The sequence below is a fragment of the Grus americana genome, chromosome 30 (assembly GCF_028858705.1).
Source record: "Grus americana isolate bGruAme1 chromosome 30, bGruAme1.mat, whole genome shotgun sequence".
NCBI classification, from domain to species: Eukaryota; Metazoa; Chordata; class Aves; order Gruiformes; family Gruidae; genus Grus; species Grus americana.
In genome coordinates this window covers 212437-223191 of record NC_072881.1, presented here as the reverse complement: position 1 = coordinate 223191, position 10755 = coordinate 212437, and the positions used below count along the sequence as shown (strand labels likewise).

The 10755-nt window shown below is 67.6% G+C and overlaps 2 protein-coding genes across 2 annotated transcripts in view; both read left to right on the top strand.

Annotated features, from left to right (window-relative positions):
• The window catches only part of LOC129197880 (proline-, glutamic acid- and leucine-rich protein 1-like), an 8506-nt gene extending 735 nt beyond the window's left edge, over positions 1-7771 (top strand). Inside the window, 13 exon segments of the mRNA XM_054806682.1 lie at positions 205-375; positions 1227-1356; positions 1443-1530; positions 1654-1742; positions 2881-2997; positions 4059-4209; positions 4318-4444; positions 4714-4769; positions 4940-4992; positions 5024-5177; positions 5903-6442; positions 6444-7163; positions 7652-7771. Of these exon segments, the coding sequence (XP_054662657.1) occupies positions 205-375; positions 1227-1356; positions 1443-1530; positions 1654-1742; positions 2881-2997; positions 4059-4209; positions 4318-4444; positions 4714-4769; positions 4940-4992; positions 5024-5177; positions 5903-6442; positions 6444-7163; positions 7652-7735 (2480 nt within the window). The 3' untranslated portion in view covers positions 7736-7771.
• Positions 7772-8144: 373 nt separating this feature from the next.
• Positions 8145-10176, top strand: SNAPC2 (small nuclear RNA activating complex polypeptide 2). The gene is made up of 5 exons (XM_054806744.1): positions 8145-8394; positions 9016-9135; positions 9228-9296; positions 9394-9622; positions 9841-10176. The coding sequence occupies exons 1-5, from the start codon at positions 8182-8184 to the stop codon at positions 10164-10166; spliced, it is 957 nt and encodes a 318-aa protein (XP_054662719.1). The 5' UTR covers positions 8145-8181; the 3' UTR covers positions 10167-10176.
• Positions 10177-10755: the final 579 nt, after the last annotated feature.

Sequence of the window (10755 nt, the reverse complement as noted above, 5' to 3'; positions counted from 1 at the left end):
TGGGGTATTTTGGGGGGTGTGTGGAGTATTTTGGGGGGGGTGGGATATTTTGGGGGGGTACAGGGTATTTTGGGATGGCAGGGTATTCTGGGGGGTTATGGGGTATTTTGGGGGGTGTGCGATATCCTGGGGGTTGTAGACTATTTTGGGGGGGCCTGAGGTATTTGGGGGGGCCTGAGATATTTGGGGGGGGGGGGTCCTGAGCTCGCGCACCCCCCCCCAAGTTGGCGTGCGAGTGCTACGCGCTGCTGCCGGCGTTGGGTCGGGGTTTTTCGCAGGGGCTGCGGCACACGGAGTGTTGGAACCAGGAGGTGCAGGGGCTGCTGGCCACCCTGCACGGGCTGCTCGGGGCGCTCTTCGAGGGCAGCGAGATCGGTTAGGGGGGGGGGCACGGCATTTTTTTGGGGGGGGGGGGGCGATGGGGGGGGTCTAAGGAGGGGTTTTGGGGGGGTTTGGGGGGTACGGAGGGAGGCCAGAGGGGTTTAAGGGGCGGTGAGGGGATGGAGGTGAAGCAAGGGGGTGGTTTGGGGGGGGCACAGGGGGGGTTGTGGGGGGGGGCAGAGGGGTGGTGAGACCCCAAGGAGAGTTTTTGGGGGGGCTGGAGGGACCCGGGGGGGGGGGTTTGGGGGGCTGGAGAGACCCCAGGGGGTTTTGGGGGGGTACGGAGGGAGGTCAGAGGAGTTTAAGGGGTGGTGAGGGGATGGAGATGAAGCAAGGGGGTGGTTTGGGGGGGCACAGGAGGGGTTTTGGGGGGGTCTGGGGGGGGGCAGAGGGGTGGTGAGACCCCGGGGGGGGGTTTTGGGGGGCTGGAGAGACCCCTGGGGGGGGGGTTGGGGGGGATTTGGGGGGGTATGGAGGGACGTTGAAGGGGTTTAAAGGGGTGGTCAGAGAATGGAGATGAAGCAAGGAGCAATTTGGGGGGGCACAGGGGGGTGCTGGGGGGGCCTGGGGGGGGCAAAGGGGTGGTGAGACCCCAAGGAGAGTTTTTGGGGGGGCTGGAGGGACCCCGGGGGGTTTTGGGGGGCTGGAGAGACCCCGGACGGGAGCCGGTTTGAAGCTGGGGGGGTCATCATTCACCCCCAGACCCCACTAAATATTTTGGGGACACCGGAGAGATCCTTAGGGATATTTTGGGGGTGTCCAGATGCCGACAGATGAGATTTTGGGGGGGCCCCGTCCATCACTAACCCTGCCCCCCCCTTTTTTGCTTCCCCCCCCCCCCCCAGACCCGCTGCCCTACGAGGGGCCGGGGGTGGAAATGCTGCTGCCGGCCCCCCAGGACGGCGACACCGGTTTCGTCCTCACCCTTCACAACCGCTTTTCGGGGCTCGCTCGGGTGCTCCAGCTCCTGCTCAGGTACCCCAAAACCTTCCCAACACCCCCCCCCACCCTTTTTGAACCCCCCCCCCGACCCCCCCTTTTTTTTTCCCCCCCCTTTCCAGCAAAGATTTCGTGGCGCCCGTCACCGTCCCCGTCCAAGATATTTTAGATCTCGTCTGTCGCGCTCTCAACGTCACCAGCAAAAACATCGTAAGTTGGGGTGCGGGGGGGTGACAGACCCCAACATTCCCCTTTGCTGAGGTTGTGGGGGGGTTGTAGAGGGGTCACCCCAATTCCTGACCCCCCCCTTTTTTGTTCCCCCCCCCTTCCAAGAACTGGTTTGGGGACGGTCCCCTAAAAATGTTGCTGCTGCCGTCGGTTCATCTGGACGCGTTGGATGTCTTGGCGTCGCTCATCTTGGCGTGAGTTGGGGGGGGTTGGTTTTTTTTTGGGGGGGGGGGGGGAACAATTTGGGGGGGGCTGTGGGGGAGACTGGGAAGGGAATTGGGGTATGGGGGGGGGGGGGAATTGGGAGGGGGGGGAATTGGGGGGTTTTGGGGGTACTGGAGGTACTGGAGCTGGGGTGGGGGGGGGGGGAACTGGGGAGTGAGGGGCTGTGGGGGGGCCGTGGGGTGCTATGGGGGGGGCTACGAAGTGCTGTGGGGAGGGTGTGGGGGGCTATGGGGGGGTTCTGGGGGGGCCCTGAGGTGCTATGGGGGTGCTATGGGGTGCGGGGGGGGGGGCCGTGGGGTCCTATGGGGGGGGCCAGGGGGTGCTGTGGGGGGTCCATGGGGTGCTATGGGGGGGTTATGAGATACTAGGAGGGGCTGTGGGGTGTCATGGGGTGCTATGGGGTGGGGGGGGGCCCGTGGGGTGCCATGGGGTGCTATGGGGGGGCTGTGGGGTGCTGGGGGAGCATGGGGTACTATGGGGGGGCCGTGGGGTGCCATGGGGTGCTATGGGGGGGGCTATGAGGTGCTGTGGGGGGGCCATGAGGTGCTGTGCGGGGGCCGTGGGGTGCTATGGGGGAGCTATGGGGGGGCCACGAGGTGCTATGGGGGGGCTGTGGGGTGCTGTGGGGTGCTATGGGGGGGCTGTGGGGTGCTGGGGGGGCATGGGGTGCTATGGGGGGGCCGTGGGGTGCCATGGGGTGCTATGGGGGGGCTATGAGGTGCTATGGGGGGGCCATGAGGTGCTGTGCGGGGGCCGTGGGGTGCTATGGGGGGGCTTGGGGGGGGGCCATGAGGTGCTATGGGGGGGCTGTGGGGTGCTGGGGGGGCATGGGGTGCTATGGGGGGGCCGTGGGGTGCCATGGGGTGCTATGGGGGGGCCATGAGGTGCTATGGGGGGGCTGTGGGATGCTAGGGGGGGCATGGGGTGCTATGGGGGGGCCGTGGGGTGCTATGGGGCTGCTGGGGGGGGGGCTGTGGGCTGCTATGGGGGTGCTGTGGGGTGCTGTGGGGGGCCGTGGGCTGCTATGGGGGTGCCGTGGGGTGCTGTGGGGTGCTATGGGGTGCTTTGGGGGCCCGTGGCACCAGCCTAACCCCCCCCCCCCCCCAGATGTGGGGCGCGCCTGGTGCGCTGGGGCAGCGTCCTGGGCCGCCTCTTCCCCCAGGTGCTGAGCGCCTGGAGCGGCGCCCGAGAGGCCGCGCTGCCGGGGCAGGAGAAACCCTTCAGGTACGGGGGGGGGGGACACACACAGATTTGGGGGGTCCCTGGGGTTACTGGGAGGGGGGACACGGGGAGATTTGGGGGTCCCTGGGGTGGCTGGAGGGGCGTGAGGAGATTTGGGTGTCGCTGCGAGGGGGGGACACAGGCAGATTTGGGGGTCCCTGGGAGGGATACAAGGGGGTTTGGGGGTCCCTGGGGGGACACGTGGGGAGGTTTGGGGGTCCCTGGGGGGACACGTGGGGAGGTTTGGGGGTCACTGGAGGGACACACAGGGAGGTTTGGGGGTCCCTGGGGGGACACGTGGGGAGGTTTGGGGGTCCCTGGGAGGGACACAAGGGGGTTTGGGGGTCACTGGGGGGACACACAGGTTTGGGGGTCCCAAGGGTCACTGGGGGGGGGGACACAGGGAGGTTTGGGGGTTTCTGGGGGGGATACAAGGGGGTTTAGGGGTCCCTGGGGGGGACACGGGGAGGTTTGGGGGTCCCAAGGGTCACTGGGGGGGGGGGACACGGGGAGATTTAGGGGTCCCTGGGGGGGGGAACAGGTTTAGGGGTCCCTGGGGGGGGACACAAGGGGGTTTGGGGGTCCCTGGGAGGGACACAGGTTTAGGGGTCCCTGGGGGGGACATGGGGAGGTTTGGGGGTCCCTGGGGGGGACACACAGGTTTAGGGGTCCCTGGGGGGGACAGGGGGAGGTTTGGGGGTCCCTGGGGGGGACACACAGGTTTAGGGGTCCCTGGGGGGGACATGGGGAGGTTTGGGGGTCCCTGGGGGGGACACACAGGTTTAGGGGTCCCTGGGGGGGACATGGGGAGGTTTGGGGGTCCCTGGGGGGGACACACAGGTTTAGGGGTCCCTGGGGGGGACATGGGGAGGTTTGGGGGTCCCTGGTGGGGGACACACAGGGAAGTTTGGGGGTCCCTTGGCTGGGGGGCGTCACAGATTTAGGCTTCCCCGAGAGCATCGCGGGGCGGGGGGGGACAGGACACGACACAACAGGGAGCTTTGAGGGGGGGGGATCCCCTAATCCCCCCCCCCCCCCCAATTTTCCCATATCCCCCCCCCCAGCGCGGTGCGCACCCGCCTCTACGAGGTGCTGGAGCTGTGGGTGGAGGTGGCGGGTGCCGCTTCGGGGGTGCTGCAGGGTGCCGGGGCCCCCGCCGAGGTGCTGCTCGCCCACCTCCTCAGCGACATCACCCCCCCGGCCGACGGCATCAAGGTAACCCCCCCCCCCAATTCTCCAGGACCCCCCCTCCTCTCCCTGTACCCCCATTTTCCCCTTACCCCCCACCCTGTACCCCCCCCTTTTTTTTTTTTCTCCCCGTAGCTGAAGGCGGATCCCAAACCCAGCGCCCCAAAACGACCCAAACTGGGGGACGGGGGGGACGCCCCCACCCTCCACCGGAAATTGGAGCCGGCGGCCAACAGTGACGTGTGTCGGGCTGCGCTGCGAGGTACGGGGGGGGGACACGGACCCCCCCTTTTGTCCAGGGCCCCCCCCTTTTGTCCAGGACCCCCCCTGCTATTTCAGGCCCCCCCCCAGACACACAGAAAAGGTGTGTGTGGGGGGGAGCCCTGTTGCACCCCCCCCGCCATCGCCCCGGTTCCCCGAGACCTTTATTGATATCGTGGGATGCAAAGAGGGGGGGTCAGAGAGAAACTGGGGGACACCCCCCCCCAAAAAAATCACCCCGTCGCTGAGCCCCGTGTCCCCCCCCCCCAGCCCTGCGGCGTGCCATCTTGACGGGGGGGCCGCTGATCAAGGAGGAGACGCACAGGGTAAGGAGCCGAAACGGGGTGTCTTGGGTGGGGGGGGATGACACACACGCACATTTTTGGGGGGGGGGGAGCCCGGCCACACCCCCACCAGGATTTTAGGGGTGCTCCCCCTCCCCTTAACACCCCCCTTTTTTTTTTTTAATTCCCCCCCCCCCCGCCTTGCCCTGCAGCGACTCCAGGAGCTGGTGGTGCCGTTGCTGCTTCGACTTCCGCAGACCGATGTCCCCCCCGGCCCCCCCCGGCGCGGGCGCGGGCCCCCCCGGTACCCCGTACGCCAGCCCCCCGTGTCGGGCCGCTCTTTATCAGCTCCTGTTAGCCCTGGTACTGGCCCCCGCCCCCGCTGGGGCCCCCCCACTTCACTGCGCCCTCCGAGCTTTCGGCCAGGGCCAGCGCGATCCGGCCCTGCAGGTGAGACGGGGCTGGGATACCCCCAGAAATGCACCCCCCTCCCTCCCTGGACCCCCCCAATCCTTGGCTGGGACCCCAGACCCCCCCCTTCTTATATGGGACCCCCCCAGGACCCCCCAGTCCTTGAATGGGACCCCTGACCCTCCCTAGGCCCCCCCCATTCTTATTTGGGACCCCCCTGGGACCCCCCAATCCTTGGCTGGAACCCCTGACCCCCCCTTTTTATATGGGACCCCCCTGGGACCCCCCAATCCTTGGCTGGGACCCCTGACCCTCCCTAGGCCCCCCCCCTTCTTATTTGGGACCCCTCGGGACCCCCCAATCCTTGGCTGGAACCCCTGACCCCCCCTTTTTATATGGGACCCCCCTGGGACCCCCCAATCCTTGGCTGGGACCCCTGACCCTCCCCAGGCCCCCCCCTTCTTATTTGGGACCCCCCCCCAGACCCCTCGGGAGCCCCCCCAATCCTTGGCTGGGACCCCCAGGACCCCCCCCATCTCTTTTCTGGGACCCCCCCGGACCCTCCCCATCCCCCAGGTACCCCTTATTCCTCCCCAGCACCCCAATATCCCCCCCCAGGACCCCCTAATCCCAGCCACATGCCCCCCCCCCCCCAAAATCCCCTGCCCTCCATCCGGGACCCTCAAACCCCCCCCCCCAATCCCATCCCAAGGGACCCCCAAATTCCCCCCCAGCACCCCAATAACACCCCCCCCCCCCCCCAGGTCTCCTCCGTCTGCACCGAAGCTTTGGTGGTGGCGAACGCCCTGGCCCGACCTTGGGTACCCCCCCTGCACCCCACTTCCATTCCGGGACCCCCCCCGGAACCTTCAGCCCCCCCATTTCGTTCTCTCCCCCCTCCTATTTTTCCTGGGGTACCCCGAATTTCTTCATCCAATCCTTTGGGAACTCCCCGTTTACCTCCGTTAACCGAAGAACCCCCTTTTTCGGGAGAAACTCCCCAAATCGGGCAAACCCCGGGAAGTGAAGAAGAGGGGGGTCCCGCAGGGGGGGGACGCCCCCGGCGCCCCGTTTTTGTCCACTACGACAAAGAAGAACCGTCGGACGTGGAAATCTCGTTAGAGAGCGATTCGGATGACAGCGTCGTTATCGTTCCCAAACGAGGGGTACCCCCTTCGCCCCCCCCGGCTTCTAAAAGCGGGGGGCCCCTTCTTCCGCCTCCTCCTTCGCCTCCTCTTGCTCCCCCCGAACCCCCCGAAGAACCGGGGCCCCCCCCAAACTCCTCTTCTTCCTCCTCCTCCTCCTCCTCCGCCGCCGCCGCCGCCACCGCTGCCCCCCCCGCCGGCGTTGCCCCCCGTTATTCCTCCGGTTGCACCCCCGGAATCTTCGGGGATCGCCGGAGAGCCCGATCCAGCCGTGATTAATATCAATAGTAGCGAGGAAGAGGAAGAAGAGGAAGAGGAAGAAGAGGAGGAAGAGGAGTTCGGGGAGGAAGAGTTCTTTGAGGAAGAGGAGGAAGAAGAGGAGGAGGAGGAAGAGGAAGAGTTCGACGAGGAGGAAGAGCTGTGCGAGGAAGAGTACGAGGAGGATGAGGAGGAGTACGAGGAGGATGAAGGTCTCTCCGAGGAGGAAGAGGAGGAGGAAGAGGAAGAGGAAGAGGAAGGGGGTACGGAAGAAGGGCAACCCCTGCCCGAGGAGCCCCCCCAGCCCCCGGGGGACACGGGTGCCCTGGTGATGGAGGTGGAGGAAGGTCACCCGCCCCCCCCGCCCGAGGAGGAAGAGGAAGAGGAAGAGGAAGAAGAGGGGACCAAAGCCCCCCAGGAAGTGGGGGGGGAGGAGGAGGAAGAAGAGGAGCCCCCCGCCCTCCCCCCGCCCCCCCTCCTGGAACCCCCCGAGGTGCCTCCCCCCGCCCTGGATGCGGCCCCCCCACCCCCCCCTGCTCCCCCGGGGGGACCCGGCAGCCCCCCCGCCCCCGCCCCCCCCCAGCTGGAGGAGGAACCCCCTCCCCCCGGGGACAAAGAGGAGGTACGGGGGGGGGGGGGGGGAGAGGTTTGGGGGTGCTGGGGGGGCGGTTTGGGGGTGCTGGGGGGTGGTTTGGGGGTGAGGGGGGAGGTTTGGGGGTGTTGGGGCAGTTTGGGGGTGCTGGGGTGAGGAGGGGGCGGTTTGGGGGGGAGGGGGGGAGGTTTGGGGGTGCTGGGGGGCAGGTCGGGGGTGAGGGGGGGCGGTTTGGGGGTGCTGGGGTGAGGGGGGCTGTTTGGGGGTGTTGGGCTGGTTTGGGGGTGCTGGGGGGCGGTTTGGGGGCCAGAGGGCTGTTTGGGGGTGTTGGGGGGGGCAGTTTGGGGTCCGGGGGGGGGAAATTAGGGGTGATGGAGGGGGGCAGAGTGGGCAATTTTGGGGTGTTGGGGCAGTTTGGGGGTGCAGAGGGATCCAGTGGGGGGGTCTCGGGGAGGGGGGGGGGCAGTGACACCCCCCCCCCCAGACCCCCCCTGAACCCCCCCCCCCGGCCCCCCCAGGAGCTGGACGAGACGGCCACCATGCTGGCGGATTTCATCGACTGCCCCCCCGACGATGACAAGGCCCCCGAAACGGCCCTGTAAACCCCCCCCCCCCCAGCCGCCCCCCACTTTCCTGACACACCCCCCCCCGACCCCCCCCCCCCAGCGGCGAGACGTGGAATAAACCCCCCTGCACCCCCCCCCGTGTCTCTGTTAAATTGGGGGGGGGGGGGGGGGGCGGGGCTCGAACTACAACTCCCAGCGTGCATTGCGGCTCCGGGCGCGCCGCGAGTGACGCCATCTCCCTGCGTCCGCCGGCGCCCCGCCTCCATGCTCTTGGGCGGGGCTCGCACTACAACTCCCAGCGCTCCTTGCGCTTGCCGGCGCGCCGCGAGTGACGCCATTTCCGTGCGCCGGAGCATCCACCGCCAAGCGTTAGTGGTTGGGGGGCTTAAACTACAGCTCCCAGCGTGCTTTACGCTTGCCGGCGCGCTGCGAGTGACGCCATTTCCGTGCGCCGGCCCGGTTCTCCCACCGTTCCCCCCGCCATGAAGCCGCCGCTGCGTCCCCGCTTGGCCCCGGCTCGGTACGTGACGGGCCCGGGGGAAGCGGCGGGGGAGGCGGAGGGGAGACGGAAAGCCTGGTCGGTGCGGGAGAAACGGGCGCTGCTGGCGGCGTTACGGGATCAGGCAGCGCTCGGTGTTCCCGAGTTCCAAGCGCGGCCTTTGAGGGAGCGGTTGCCCCGACGGAGCGAGGCCGAGGTGGGGGCCGGGGGGAGGGAGGCGGGGGGGGTCCCCGGGCACCGGGGAGTGAGGGGGGTGTGGATATGGGGGGCACCGGGGTTGGGGGGGGGGGATATGGGGGTACCTCGGGGTTGGAGGATGGATATGGGGGTCCCCCGGGCTGGGGGGAGGGGGATATGGGGGTCCCCGGGGTTGGGGGATGGGTATGGGGGTCCCCCGGGCTGGGGGGGGGGGGATATGGGGGTCCCCGGGGTTCGGAGGGGTGAATATGGGGGTCCCCCGAGCTAGGGAGGTGGATATGGGGGTCCCCCGTGCACCAGGGAGGGGGGATATGGGGGTCCCCGGGCTGGGGGGGGAATATGGGGTTTCGGGGGGGTGACATGGGGTCCCTGGGCACCGGGGAGGGGGGGATATGGGGGTCCCCGGGCTGGGGGTGGGGAAATGGGGGTCCCCAGGGTTTGGGGGGAGGCATATGGGGGTCCCTGGGCACTGAGGGGAGAGTAATGGGGGACCTCGGGGTGGGGGGGGGGAGCAGTGGCCACACAAGGGGGTTCGGGACCCTGCAGCGCCCCCCCCCCCCCCCCCCCAAACTCGGGTGTGTGTGGGGGTGCAGCCCCTGATCCCTCCCCCCTGCCCCAGATCCTCTCGTTCCTGTGCCGGTTGCGGGGCCGGGTGGCGCGGGAGGCCGTGAGCACCCAGTACCGGCACTGCCTGGAACAACAACGCTGCCGCCGCTCCCAAGTCCCGGCACCCATCGAGGTGTGTGTGTGGGGGGGGATGTCGGGGTGTCCCCTTGCCCCCCTTATGCTGGGGTGGCCTAGACCCGGCATCACCCCGTTTTTACTCTCCAGGTGTGGTTGGAACTGGCCGAGACGTTGGCGGAAGGGCTGGAGGAAGCGACGGCGGCTGCTTTCTCCCAGGTGAGGAGATTTTTGGGGGGGCTCCTTGAAAAAAGAGGGGGGGGAGAGGGGCCACCCCCCCTACACACACTCGCCATCGCTGCGTTGTCACCCTCAGGTCCTCACCGTCGCGGCCACAGAGCCGTTGAGCCTCCTCCATTCCGTCCCACCGCGTCCCACCGCGACGGATGGGGACGGAGAAACAATAGCAGGGGGGGACGCCGCAACCCCCCGTTCTTTTCCGCGGCCCGACGTCCCCGAGGGATTCGCCGTCGATTTTCAGAGGGTTTACGAGTACCTGGCGCGGCTCTGCCGGGGCGCGAAGGGTCCCGCGCTCCCCCCGGGCGGTGAGTTGAGGGGGGTTGTCCCCGATGTTTGGGGGATGGGAGGTTGTGAAGGTTTTGGGGGTCCCCCCGCTGCATTCAGCATCTTGGGGTGTCTGGGGGGGGGTTCAGTCCCAAAACGGGGGATACGGCAACGCTGCCCCCAGCTGGGACCCCCCCGCCCCGGGTGTGGGGTGATCCTGACGCCGTGTGTGTGTGTGTGTGTGTCCCTGCACCCCCAGAATCGGCGGTGGTGCTGGCACTGCTGAGCTCCCTCCCGCCGGAGCTGAGCGCCCTCGACTGTGCCGCCCTTCGTGGCCACTTTCGCGGGGTCTACGGCGCCCTGACGGCCCCCTGCTTCTCGGAAACGGATCCCCCCGGTCCCCCCTCGCAGCCCGGTACCCCAGAATCTGGTTGGAGGGGGGTCGGTCTTTGTCCCCTCAACCTTTTTCTGGTACCGTTGAGGCTCCTGGGACGAGCGGAAGCTTCGGGGGAAACGGGGACCCCCTGTTCCCGGGGTGGGACGCCCCCTCCCCAGGCGGGGTGGCGGGATGGGGGTGGGGAATAAATACGGTGATTTTTACCCAAACTGGGAGTTTCTGGGGTCACTGGTTTGGGGGGGGAAATCATCGATTTGGGGGATGCATTCAGGAGCCCCCACGCACTGGGAAACTCCTGGCAGGGACTGGGAAGGGACTGGGACGTACTGGGAAGGGACTGGGAGGGTCTGAGAGGGACTGGGAGGCACTGGGTTTGATTGGGTGGCATTGGGATGGACTGGGAAGGGACTGGGACACACTGGGAAGGGCCTGGGAGGGTCTGAGAGGCACTGGGTGGGACTGGGAGGGACTGGGTTTGATTAGGGGGCACTGGGTTGGACTGGGAAGGGACTGGGAGGCACTGGGAAGGGACTGGGGGGCACTGCGTTGGACTGGGAAGGGACTGGGAGGTATTAAGAGAGAGCTGGGACACACTGGGAAAGGATTGGGAGGCACTGGGTTAGACTAGGAAAGGACTGGGAGTTACTGGGTTTGATTGGATGGCGCTGGGATGGACTGGAGAGCACTGGGAAAGGACTGGGAGGCACTGGGTTCGACTAGGGAGGGACTGGGAAGGGACTGGGAGGAACTGGGACGCACTGGGAAGGGAATGAGATG